This window comes from Sorghum bicolor, chromosome 3, assembly GCF_000003195.3.
Source record: "Sorghum bicolor cultivar BTx623 chromosome 3, Sorghum_bicolor_NCBIv3, whole genome shotgun sequence".
NCBI classification, from domain to species: Eukaryota; Viridiplantae; Streptophyta; class Magnoliopsida; order Poales; family Poaceae; genus Sorghum; species Sorghum bicolor.
In genome coordinates, this window is record NC_012872.2 from 7370863 (window position 1) to 7382056 (window position 11194).

At 44.7% G+C, this 11194-nt stretch overlaps 1 protein-coding gene across 1 annotated transcript; it reads right to left on the reverse strand.

Moving 5' to 3' along the window:
- On the reverse strand, positions 312-2313 carry LOC8061366 (ethylene-responsive transcription factor 3). The gene is made up of 2 exons (XM_002457387.2): positions 2043-2313; positions 312-1871 (listed from the first exon to the last, which is right to left on the reverse strand). Exon 2 carries the CDS (start codon positions 1662-1664, stop codon positions 630-632), a length of 1035 nt encoding a protein of 344 aa, XP_002457432.1. The 5' UTR covers positions 1665-1871; positions 2043-2313; the 3' UTR covers positions 312-629.

Below are 11194 nucleotides of genomic sequence, written 5' to 3' on the forward strand. Positions count from 1 at the left end.
TTGTTTACTGACCCTGAAAGAATAGATTTCTGGCCTAAAAATTTCTGGCCTAAAAAATCTATTCTTTGGACGGAGGGAGTATTGATTATAGGCTATCAATTTGTTGTTTACTGACCCACGCCCTGCCCAAAAAGGAATCTTTGATTACCACCACGATCACGGCATAAGTATCCAACCGCATTAGTCAAACACACAACACTCGCCTGCACGACCTCCATTCTGGAATCGCACTATCAGTCAGTCCATCACAAGCTCGGAACCACACAAGCATCCGGAAGCAAACACAGTAAATGAGGCGATGCGCACAGCTATAATCACGAACTTATTTTTCTTTCATAGCTTAATAGTAACAGCTCAATGACTTGTCCACTATAATGTCTTGACAAGCATTACCAAATAACATAGGAAACAGAGCACAGCCACTATAACTTATCATAATGTAACCTACTACCAAAATTACTCTCTCCGGCCGCAAGCTAATGTGCTGTTCGAGAAGAAGAAATCTCTTGGGCACGAGCAGATTGAATTGCCCGGGGAAAAAACCCAAGATCATCCCCCTTCCAAGCACACTCCCGAGGCCCCGATTTATCAAACCAACAACCCTAACATATTAAGGCACACTCCTTAATTCACACGCAGAAATCGACGGTTTGCAGGAAGTCGTCCATGCCGCGGCCCAGGTCGCAGCCAGGCATCTCCGGGAAGACGTCGTTGATGTCGTCGAGGTCGAGGTCAATCTCCAGCTCCTCATCCCCGAAGTCCCCAAGCAGGAGGTCCTGTTCGTCGTCCAGGCAGAAGGCCGCGTCCGAGACGTCCAGCGCGTCCAGCCCGGCGCGGAAGTCCATCGGGTCGATGTCGGGCAGCTGCAGGCCGCGCAGAAGGTCCTGGTAGAACTCTGGGTCGTCCGGCAGCTGCGCAGCAGATTCAGTGGACGGCGGCAGGACGACGGGTGTTGGTGTCGCGACCGGCTCTGGAGACTCGGGGTTCGGCGCTGCTGCCTTGGTGGTGGATTCGAGCACGGACGACGGCGACGGGTGCGCGAACGGAGCAGTCGAGGTGGACGACGAAGAGGACGCCGTCGGGGTAGCGCTTGCCGAAGTAGCAGGTGAGGAAGCGGAAGCGGGCACAGCCTGCCCGCGGCGGCGCCGCTTCTCGTCGGCGAAGCTCCGGGAGGCGGAAAGGTAGGCAGCGGAGGCCGCACCGGCGGTGTCGAAGGTGCCAAGCCACTGCCTCTTGCCGGTGAACGGGTTGCGGATCTCCGCCGCCCACTTGCCCCACTTGCGGAGCCTCACGCCGCGGTAGCTCTCCGGCGCCCCGCCGCTGGTGCACGCGGCGACAGTAGCCGCCGGAAGGACCGGCTTGGCTGGGGCCTTGCCGATGTACGCCTCAAAAGAGAAGAGCTTGGTCCTTGTTGCAGGGCCCGTAGTAGGGGCGCCGGCAGCCTCCTCCTCGTCGTCGGAGTCCGAGTCCGTGGCGTCGGGGTCCTCAAAGAGGACGCGGACGCGGCGCCTTGGCTGGACCGGCGCCGGCGGCTGCTGCTGCGGCCGGGACTTCAGGAGGGCAGCGGAGGGTTTAAGGCCAAACCCAGTCATCCTCTTGGTGCTGTTGGGTTTCTTCGCCAGGGCCTTCTTGATGAGAACCTGGTGGTGGTTCAACGGAGCCATCTCTCTTCTATCTCCTCAGCCGGAGAGAACTCTCACCAAAATTGCCAAAACTAAGGGGGAAAACTACTAAAGAAAAACAAGAAACTTTCTCTGAGTGCAAAAATTTGACGGAGCCGAGCACAAATCGGTCGAATCCGTCAGTCTCCTCGACAGAAGCCGCACGGCCTTATGTGGAGGAATCCGGAATACTTCACCCCGAACCCGTCCCTGCCATCACAAGAAGAGATTTTTGTCAAAACCCCATGAAAAGAGCAGCCAAGAACTCCCCAGATCTGGACGAACCGGGCCATAAAACCCGGTCAAAACCTCCCAGATCGGTGAAAACATGAATCTTTTGCGGGTGAAAAAAGGGGGGGAAAGAAGGGGGCGGACAAAGACCTGAGCATCGACGAGGATTTGTTCCAGCCGTTGAGCCCCTTGCGCATAGATCGGCTAGAGCAGGCGAGGGCGCGGAGGAGGACGGCGACGACGGCTACGATGAGCGCTACGACCACCACCAGATCGGAAAAGGGGCAAGAAGACATATACGAGAGTTGGCTGCTTCTTCTTCTCCGACGCCGGCGCCCGTCGTCGTCGCCTCCGGCCTCCCTCGCACTCGCTTAAACCCCAACCCAAAGCGGCGAGAGGAGCGAAAGGGGTTGGCCAAGCCTCCTCCGCCGATATTTAATCCCCCGTGCCCGCCGCACCACGCGAGACCTCGCGTCACGCGTCGGCACACCAGCTCCACACGCTGCCAGACGGGCCCGAGTCACTCCTGGACCCACGCGTCATCGAAGATTATCTGCCTAATGGAACGGCGAGAAAAGGAAGGCGGCAATGCGCTGGCGCTGGACGTACACTAAAATCTGCTCCCGATGCTGTTTGTTACGCACACAGTGACTTGTGGACCCAGGGTACTGTTGGCCCCCACAGTCAGTATGGAACGTGCTGGTTTTCCTAGTACAGGACTTCCGTGCCAAACTTTTCTCCGGTTTTACCTGACATGTGGGCCCACGGTGTTTTCGTCCCCACCTATCATCGAGATAGAGATGGAATGCTAATGGTGCGGCTAGTGTGGTTTTGGTGGGGTTTATGGATGTGAATGGGCGACGAGAGGACGGCAGATGGAAATGATAAACCTTCGGCTACACGCCTCGCACGAATATCCTGCTCTTTCTTTGACAGCTGGGACCCACACACGAACGGACCCACCCCGCTGCGGACCGAGCAGCCCATCACTTCCGGATCCGGGCGATGGGGATCCCCTCCGTTGGTCGAGGGGAGCTCGGGAGGGATTGCGATTGCGATCCTATGGCTGAGATCCCACACCTCCCGCGTGACCCGCTCAGCATTTACCAAGACCGTCAGTTTGTAAATATAGTAATTACCACATTTAGAGGGCCCAAATTTTACGGGGGTAAATAAATGGTGATTATGTAATACTATACTAGGGAATTAGGAAAGTAGTATGGCACCATTTCATTAGCCCAGGTATAGTTGTGCTTAACCTGTCTAGCTCCTGTTCGTTAGTATAAAAAATAATGAATCAAACTATTGTTCGCTGATATATTTTAAAAGAAATAATGCTGACTAATAAAAAAATACAGTCTATAAAATAAGCGAATGGAGTAAGAGACATGGGACGTGACTGAGCTGGGGTAGTTTTCACGCATCCTTGAGGGCCAAGCTAGGCCTTGTTTAGTTCCGAAAAGTGAAAAGTTTTCGGTACTGTAGCACTTTTGTTTGTTTGTGACAAATATTATCCAATCATAAACTAACTAGGATCAAAAGATTTGTCTCGTGATTTACAGCTAAACTGTGTAATTAGTTTTTGTTTTCGTCTATATTTAATGTTTTATGCATGTGCCACAAGATTCGATGTGACGAAAAATTTTGAAAACTTTTTGGTTTTCAGGGTGAACTAAACAAGGCCTACTAAAAAGGAGCGATAAAACAGAATTGGAATATTTTGTTTTCCATTCCAAAAAGCGAAGCCAAAACGAAAGGCCACGGGGGGATTTGGTGCCGTTGGGCTTTTTTTAGGTGCCGCAGGTGACACGTGGACGTGCTTGTCCTGGTATCTCGCCATTCGACGCTTGTTTAGTTCCTGTCGTCCGTAGCATTTTTAGCATATTTTTTTTGAGTTTATTAGAATCTGTCCGTTATTTAGTAGTTTTTTCTTTCGTAACAAATTAACAACAGTACATTTTATCATAACTTATCAGCCAAATCAGCAAACCTAAATGTTAACATGAGTTTGCTAAGACCTTGTTTAGTTCCTAAAAAAAATATTTTTCAAGATTTTCCGTTATATCGAATTTTACAGTATATACATGAGGTATTAAATATAGATAAAAAATGACTAATTACATATTTTTTTCTATAATTTACAAGATGAATTTTTTTAAACCTAGTTAGTGCATAATTAAACAAAGGCCTTTTAGAGTTTCAAAAAATTTTGGGTTGGTACACTATAGCACTTTCGTTTTTATTTGACAAACATTGTCCAATCATGGAATAACTAGGCTCAAAAGATTCATCTCGCGATTTTACTGACAAACTGTGCAATTAGTTTTTGTTTTTCTCTATATTTAATACTCCATGCATTTGCTGGAAGATTTAATGAGACGGAGAATCTTTAAAAGTTTTTAGTTTTTAGGGTGAACTAAATAATGCCAAAGTAGCCTTCTTAATGCGGAAACTATCATAAGTTTCTATATACATAAATTGTGGTGCCACCGATGTATTTTATTAACGTGGCAAAAAAGTTATTGAAGAGATAGAGCAAAAATCATAGAAACCGATTCTAAATTAGAAACTACTCCATGTCTACACGAGATCAAAGACACAAAGTGATATGATTTGTTGAGAATGGAGAGTGAATAAATGTGATTGGACATAAAATTTATGTTCTAGAAACTATCCATTCTAACCATAGTTTCTATATATAGGGTTTGTTCAGTTAGCAAAAATTTAGGATCTCATTTAGTGTAGCACTTTTGTTTGTATTTAACAAATATTGTTCAATCATAGACTAATTAGGCTCAAAAGATTCGTTTCACAAATTTCAGATAAACTATGTAATTAATCTTCTTTTATATTTAATACTCTATGCGTATGCCACAAGATTCAATTTAAAGGAGAACCTAAAATTTTTGGCAAATTTTTTGAAAACTAAACAATACCATAACATTTATAGAAATTAATAAATATAAAAATTATATGTAATTTTAACATTGAGACTGCCCTTAAAAAACTAAACAAGGCTTAGGTTCATCTCGTCCGGTACAAGTTTTTGGAATCCAAGGACGCCGTGTCTGTCTACACGGTGCCTGGGATTCACATGGCGAGTGTTTATGCCCTGCTGGTACGTGCCGCACTTGGGAGTTGGGAAGATGGAGCTCGCGGGGGCAGAAAGGGAAAGGGTGACGGACTTTTTGGCAACGCGACGTGGAAACAGCCAGGACGCAATGCGTGGCTGGGGGCCGCCGGCCGGCCTTGGACGGACCTTGCGCGGCGCGGCGCGGCTGGCACGCCGCGAGATGCGTGCCCGTGCGGACGCGTCCCCGTCCGCTGGCGGCCGCGCGCCACGCAGACCAAGGGCGCGTGCGCCCTGCCCGCACCCCGCAGGCCGCCGCAGCGCGCTCGGCGGGTCACGCGACACGCGACGCGAGCGCGGGAAATAACAGTAGACTCCTGGTGGGACCCGCGGCGGAGTCGTTGTCGGTTGGTGCGCCCAAATTGACTATTCGAGGCGTGCCGCCGTGGCCCGCGCCCGTGCTGTGCTGGGACCCTGACTGGGACGCACGTGAGCGGCTCGTGCGATAGTAGTATTTATTTTAGTTCGGGCAGATATTTCCCAGAAATCATTTCTTTTTTCCCCTACGAACGAACTGTAGCGGCGGTGGATGCTAAAGGTTTGGCGGTTGTGCGTGCGTCGAAAAGGTATGTGTATGGGCGTGGCGCGAGCGACGCCGGACGCCGCCGGCGAGCTTACACGTATGCGCGCACGGCCGTGGCATGGCTGCCACGTTACACCGGCGCTGCTGCGGCGCACTTGGACCGACCGACCGCTCTCGTGCACACACAACGCCTTTTTCTATGTGCCACTGCTACAGAATAGAGATTCACCAAGGTCTTGTTTAGTTCCGAAAAACTTTCGGATTTTGTTACTGTAGTACTTGTGTTTTTATTTGACAAATATTGTTCAATTATAAACTAATTAGATCACAAAATTCGTCTCGTGATTTATAGACAAACTGTATAATTAGTTTTTGTTTTCGTCTATATTTAATATTTCATGCATGTGTCGCAAGATTCGATGTGACGAGAAATCTTAAAAACTTTTTGGATTTCGGGTGAACTAAGGCCTTGTTTAGGCCTTGTTTAGTTCGCAAAATTTTTCAAGATTCCCCGTCACATCAAATCTTGCGGCACACGCATGGAGCATTAAATATACATAAAAAAAAAGCTATTTGTACAGTTCATCTGTAAACCGCAAGATGAATCTTTTGAGCCTAGTTACTCTATAATTGGACAATGTTTGTCAAATAAAAACGAAAGTGCTACAGTGCCGTTTTTCACAACTTTTTGCGAACTGAACAAGGCCTTACTTCCACCCAAAAATGCAAAATTTTTCAAGATTTCCCGTCACATCGAATCTTTAGACGCATGCATGGAGTATTAAATATAAACGAAAATAAAAACTAATTGCACAGTTTGGTCGAAATTGACAAGACGAATCTTTTAAGTCTAGATAGTCCATAGTTAAATAATAATTACCACAAACAAACAAAAGTGCTACAGTGTCACGAAATGTTTTCGTTCACGAACTAAACAAGGCCTAAACAAGCCCCAACTCGAAGCAGTAGCACCACCACTAGTGGGCTGCTGATCCTTTTTTTGTCGTCCAGTCGTGTGGACTGCTCGCTGCTCGGCGGGAAGCGGTGGCCGGTTCCCGCGCAAAGTCATCACACAGACAGCACCCGGTGCCGGTGGCGGGCGTGCTGCCACTGTACACGCAACGTGCGCCCATGTGCGCTACTGTTAAAAAAGGTCAGTCGCTGTAATAAAATAAAATAACGACGGTACAGCGTATGGGGCGGTGTGTCGAGAGCGGTTAACGTTAACCTCGTGGCCTCGTGCAGGCGGTGATTACCGTTAGTAAGTACTCCTCCTGTAACTAATAAAGTCACTGTGATACGACATGAGGATGGTGAACTCATGGACTGATGATGATGCTTGCTCTCCTTCGTGGAAGGTGAAAGCAGTTGATTACGAGTAACCCTAGGCCTCTGCTCTTCGTCTGCTCATGCTGATTTTCAGAGGCCTTGTTTAGTTCACCTAAAAAGCAAAATCTTTTCAAGATTCCCCGTCACATCGAATCTTATGTCACATGCATTGAGTATTAAATATAGACGAAAATAAAAACTAATTACACAGTTTATCTGTAAATCATAAGATAAATCTTTTAAACCTAGATACTCTATATTTGGGTCAAATAAAAACGAAAATGCTACATTTCCGAAAACTTTTCAGTTTTCGAAACTAAACAAGGCCTCTAGTTCTTGTTTAGGGCCTGTTTAGATTGGGGATAAAATTTTTTTTGGCTGTCACATCGGATGTGTCGGAAGGATGTCGGGAGAGGTTTTTAGAAACTAATAAAAAAACAAATTACATAACTCGTCAGGAAACTGCAAGACAAATTTATTAAGCATAATTAATCTGTCATTAGCATATGTGGGTTACTGTAGCACTTAAGGCTAATCATGGAGTAACTAGGCTTAAAAGATTCGTCTCGTGATTCTCAACTAAACTGTGTAATTAGTTTATTTTTTATCTACATTTAATGTTCTATGCATGTGTCCAAAGATTCGATGGGATGGATGAAAAATTTTTGGGTGGATAACTAAACAGGGCCTTAGAAATGCGGGCCGTGCAAGTGCAAGGCCTGTGTGGGGCGATCCATCATCCATGTGATGATGTGAATCTTCGCCCCCCTGCTTTGTGTGGCCATAATAAGCCCACAATTGAGGAAAATAGCCGTGTGTGTATTTGGGCCTGCCTGTCTGTACCGGAGGACGGGTACAGTAAGACTGGGCCCAGTTCTGCCAAGGATTACAAGGAGGGACCGAGGGACAATTCAAGGTCAGAAATCTCTGTTTGTACTAATTTTTGCTTTTAAGCCCAGCGTCAGAGGTCACTAGTGGGCAAGTGGCATCGTATCAAAATATCCATGGCATCATTCTTTTGGCCGCATACCATTTTCACAATCTTGGACACTGCTCCCTCCGCTCATTAAAAATGACATTTTAAACTTCATACCATTTTATTTGGCTATTTATCTTATTTAAAAATTTAAATAAATATTAATTATTTTCTTATTACTTGTTTATTATTTAAATATTTTAATAATAATTTATTTATTTTATGATTTGTAGAAAAAATGGATAAGATGAAGAGTTAAACATGGTATATAAAATTAAAAATGATATTTTTAATGGGACGGACGGAGAAGAATTTTACGAGTCTCAATTTTACATTTGCTGACGTTGTAATTGTACATTGTAATCGATGTGTTCATGAATTTGCTTACCGGTATTTGTATAGTGACCGGAGCATGACCTTATTCTAAATTTTGTAAGAGCACTCGTAATGCAGACTTTATCATAAAGTCTAAAGTTATTTATTACCTCGAACAATGTAGATTTGGAGTCTAAATAAGACTTGGAGTCTTATTTTTTCTACCTCTTTATTCAATAAATACGGTGCCACATCAGCAAAATACCATAAATAATATGTAATTAATTATCTTAGACTCTGTGATAGAATCTTGCATTGGGAGTGCCCTAAGGCCAGTCTCAGCATAGTTTCATGGCACAGTTACCAAGACTATAAACTAGGTAAGCGAGTCACAAGAGTTTCATGGGGGATGAAACTCCTCTCTCATTTGATGAAACTCCTTCATTTAATGACTTTGCCAAATCAGCAATTTTACTTATGTGGCACCCTATTTAATGTGCATAACACTCTCATGAAACATGCATTGATACTGGCCTAACAGCACTTGCGGTAATGGTGATTGATTCGTAGCCAACGGACAAGATTTGCATGGTCCGGACTGATCTACGGATGGGTGTGCTGTCAGCCTGTCACCGGATATTTCTGCTGATTGCACGGCAGATTAATGGCACGAGGCGGACAGTTTGCAGTTACGGCAACAGCCAAAACCATTGGCCATGTATTTACGCAAACACCGTACGAGTAATTGCGATGTGGTGCTCCCGACCTTCATTTCGTCCCAGAGCTTTCCTGTACGGGAATGGCCAGGAAAGGAACCGCAAAAAAGTGTTTCAACTCGGAGATTTAGTAAACAACTTTTACACGTGAGAGATACGCGACTTGTTGTGAGAAAAAAACTGCTGAATTTTTGACAAATTCAACGAATAAGCTTAAAGAAACGGACACTATAGTGGTAAAAAAACAAGAATTCCTACTCCCTCCATACCCATAATACTTAACGTCGTGGATCAAGAGTCAGTTTTGAAAAAAAATGACGTAGTAGACTTAAACTTGACGCGTTTGCTCTTGCGCTGTGCTACGTGCCTCTTCGGCTGCCGCAACGCTCGCGCGCTGGTTGCGCATTAAAGGCGCATGCCTCTCCTTGCTGGCCTTCCCCAAAAAATGTTGCGTTGATTGGGTTTTAAACTCTGCACCCCGCACAACAAGTTGTCTCCGTCGGGGTTTACGGGTACAGGAATGGTATGCATGCCCCCGTCCCCGCTCTCTGCGGAGACCCAACTCTGAAGGCCCATATATTTGCAAGGTTCAATAATTGTGATATATGAGCAAAGTTAAAATTGTAATCTTTCACTTTCTCAGTATCAAATATGAATCTTTATAGAAGAGATTTGTTTGTATACCATTAATATAAATTTGTGAATATGTGAATAGTTGACATCACATAAACTAATATGTACTAACGCAGAAACGGGGAACCCCATGGGGATTATTCCACGCACGGCGACGGGGATGGGGACAAAATCTCCCCCGTGACATTTCACGGGGACGGGGATGGGAAGGGACTCCCCGACGGAGAATTTCTCGTTGACATCTCTACTCACAGGCTGCTACTCTAGAGACTTGGGCTAGACAATTTTCTTGTTTGAAGAGCAGTCTTAACTCTATTTACTAGGGTTAGATATAGAAAAATACCCCCTAATTAATCATTTCTTGGTAAGCACAATCACGTTTTAAGCGTCAAGAATTTTAGATATGGCGGGAATATTAAATACTAGGTAGCTTGGCAACTAAAAGGGGCTTTAGCACTTCACCTCCTAAAGACCACAAATGGTATGTCACTTTTATTTCAAAGAACGAGTCCTTTTCTATTTTCCTATTATATATGAAAATAATTGCATTCCTTTGTTTCCATAAGCACCAAAGAATCATGAATGCCACGCTATGTTCCATCTTACTTTCCTTCATTGATAACTTGTACAAACTAGTTTTCTACTTTAGTTTCCACTCTCCACTGCAATGGGTTAAGCTTCAACCAACTGCTCCAAAGTGCAACCAACCCCCAAACCTTAAGAGGGTAGGGGTACTCGGAGAAAAGATGTAGACGTAGAACCATCTTAATATTTCTTTCGCATAGCACATAAAATTAGTTATTTTTGCATTCCCTTAGCTGCACCCACGTCGACATCCACAATTATCTTGGAGCAGTAGCCATAGTAAAAATTTACATTTCGGAAGTGCCCATATCTTTCGGAATAAAATTGGGAAGTTGGTCGGATCTGGCCTTCATACTAAATACTGTAAGCTGGCTATGTACTCGTTAGAGCTTTCTAAGGTCCATGCGATCGTATCGTCTTCTATGTCATCCAAGTCTAACTTGCGTAAACTTTAATGTCAAGAAATGAGAAGATAGGCCATGTGAACAACAATTTTTATTTGGCGCTCATGCCCCGCTTGAGTTTCACAAGCCATGTTTTCCGAAAACAACTCTTTTAATTGGTTAGTTTTCTTGCACAACTTATTTTTCTCTCTTGGATGTATGTTTGGTTTTCCATTTATGATTCATCCATATCACTATAGATGCCAAACATTCAGGTCACAAACTTAGGTTAAAAATGCCTAGTCAAGCTTATAGCCAAGAGGGCACATTTAGGTGGTAAGGCAGCACGACAAAAAAAAAGAAGTGACTTTGTGGATCAAAGTGCTTCGATGATTTTTCATGGGGATGCCAAGATATTGGCGTGTTTAGGTTGTTATAGCGTTGTGCACGCTTGTAATCCCTCTAATAAATTTCCTAGGATTTCCTTGACGCTTATTGCTATATTTATAACAAAATCTAGTTTAAACTCTGCAGAGCCATCTTCAAGTCATATCATATCTTGAACCAACATTAGGCATTCATGTGAACTCCTTGATTGGGGATATTTAAGTTTTTGCCATTATAGCAGTTGGCACCTCTTCGGATAGCACTTTAACAGTTGCCACTACATTTTTACCAGCCGATAAAAAAAAACCAATACAAATTTACCATA

Coding starts and splice junctions, on each gene's coding strand:
- LOC8061366 (XM_002457387.2), bottom strand. CDS start 1,664: ATGGCTCCGTTGAACCACCACCAGGTTCTCATCAAGAAGGCCCTGGCG.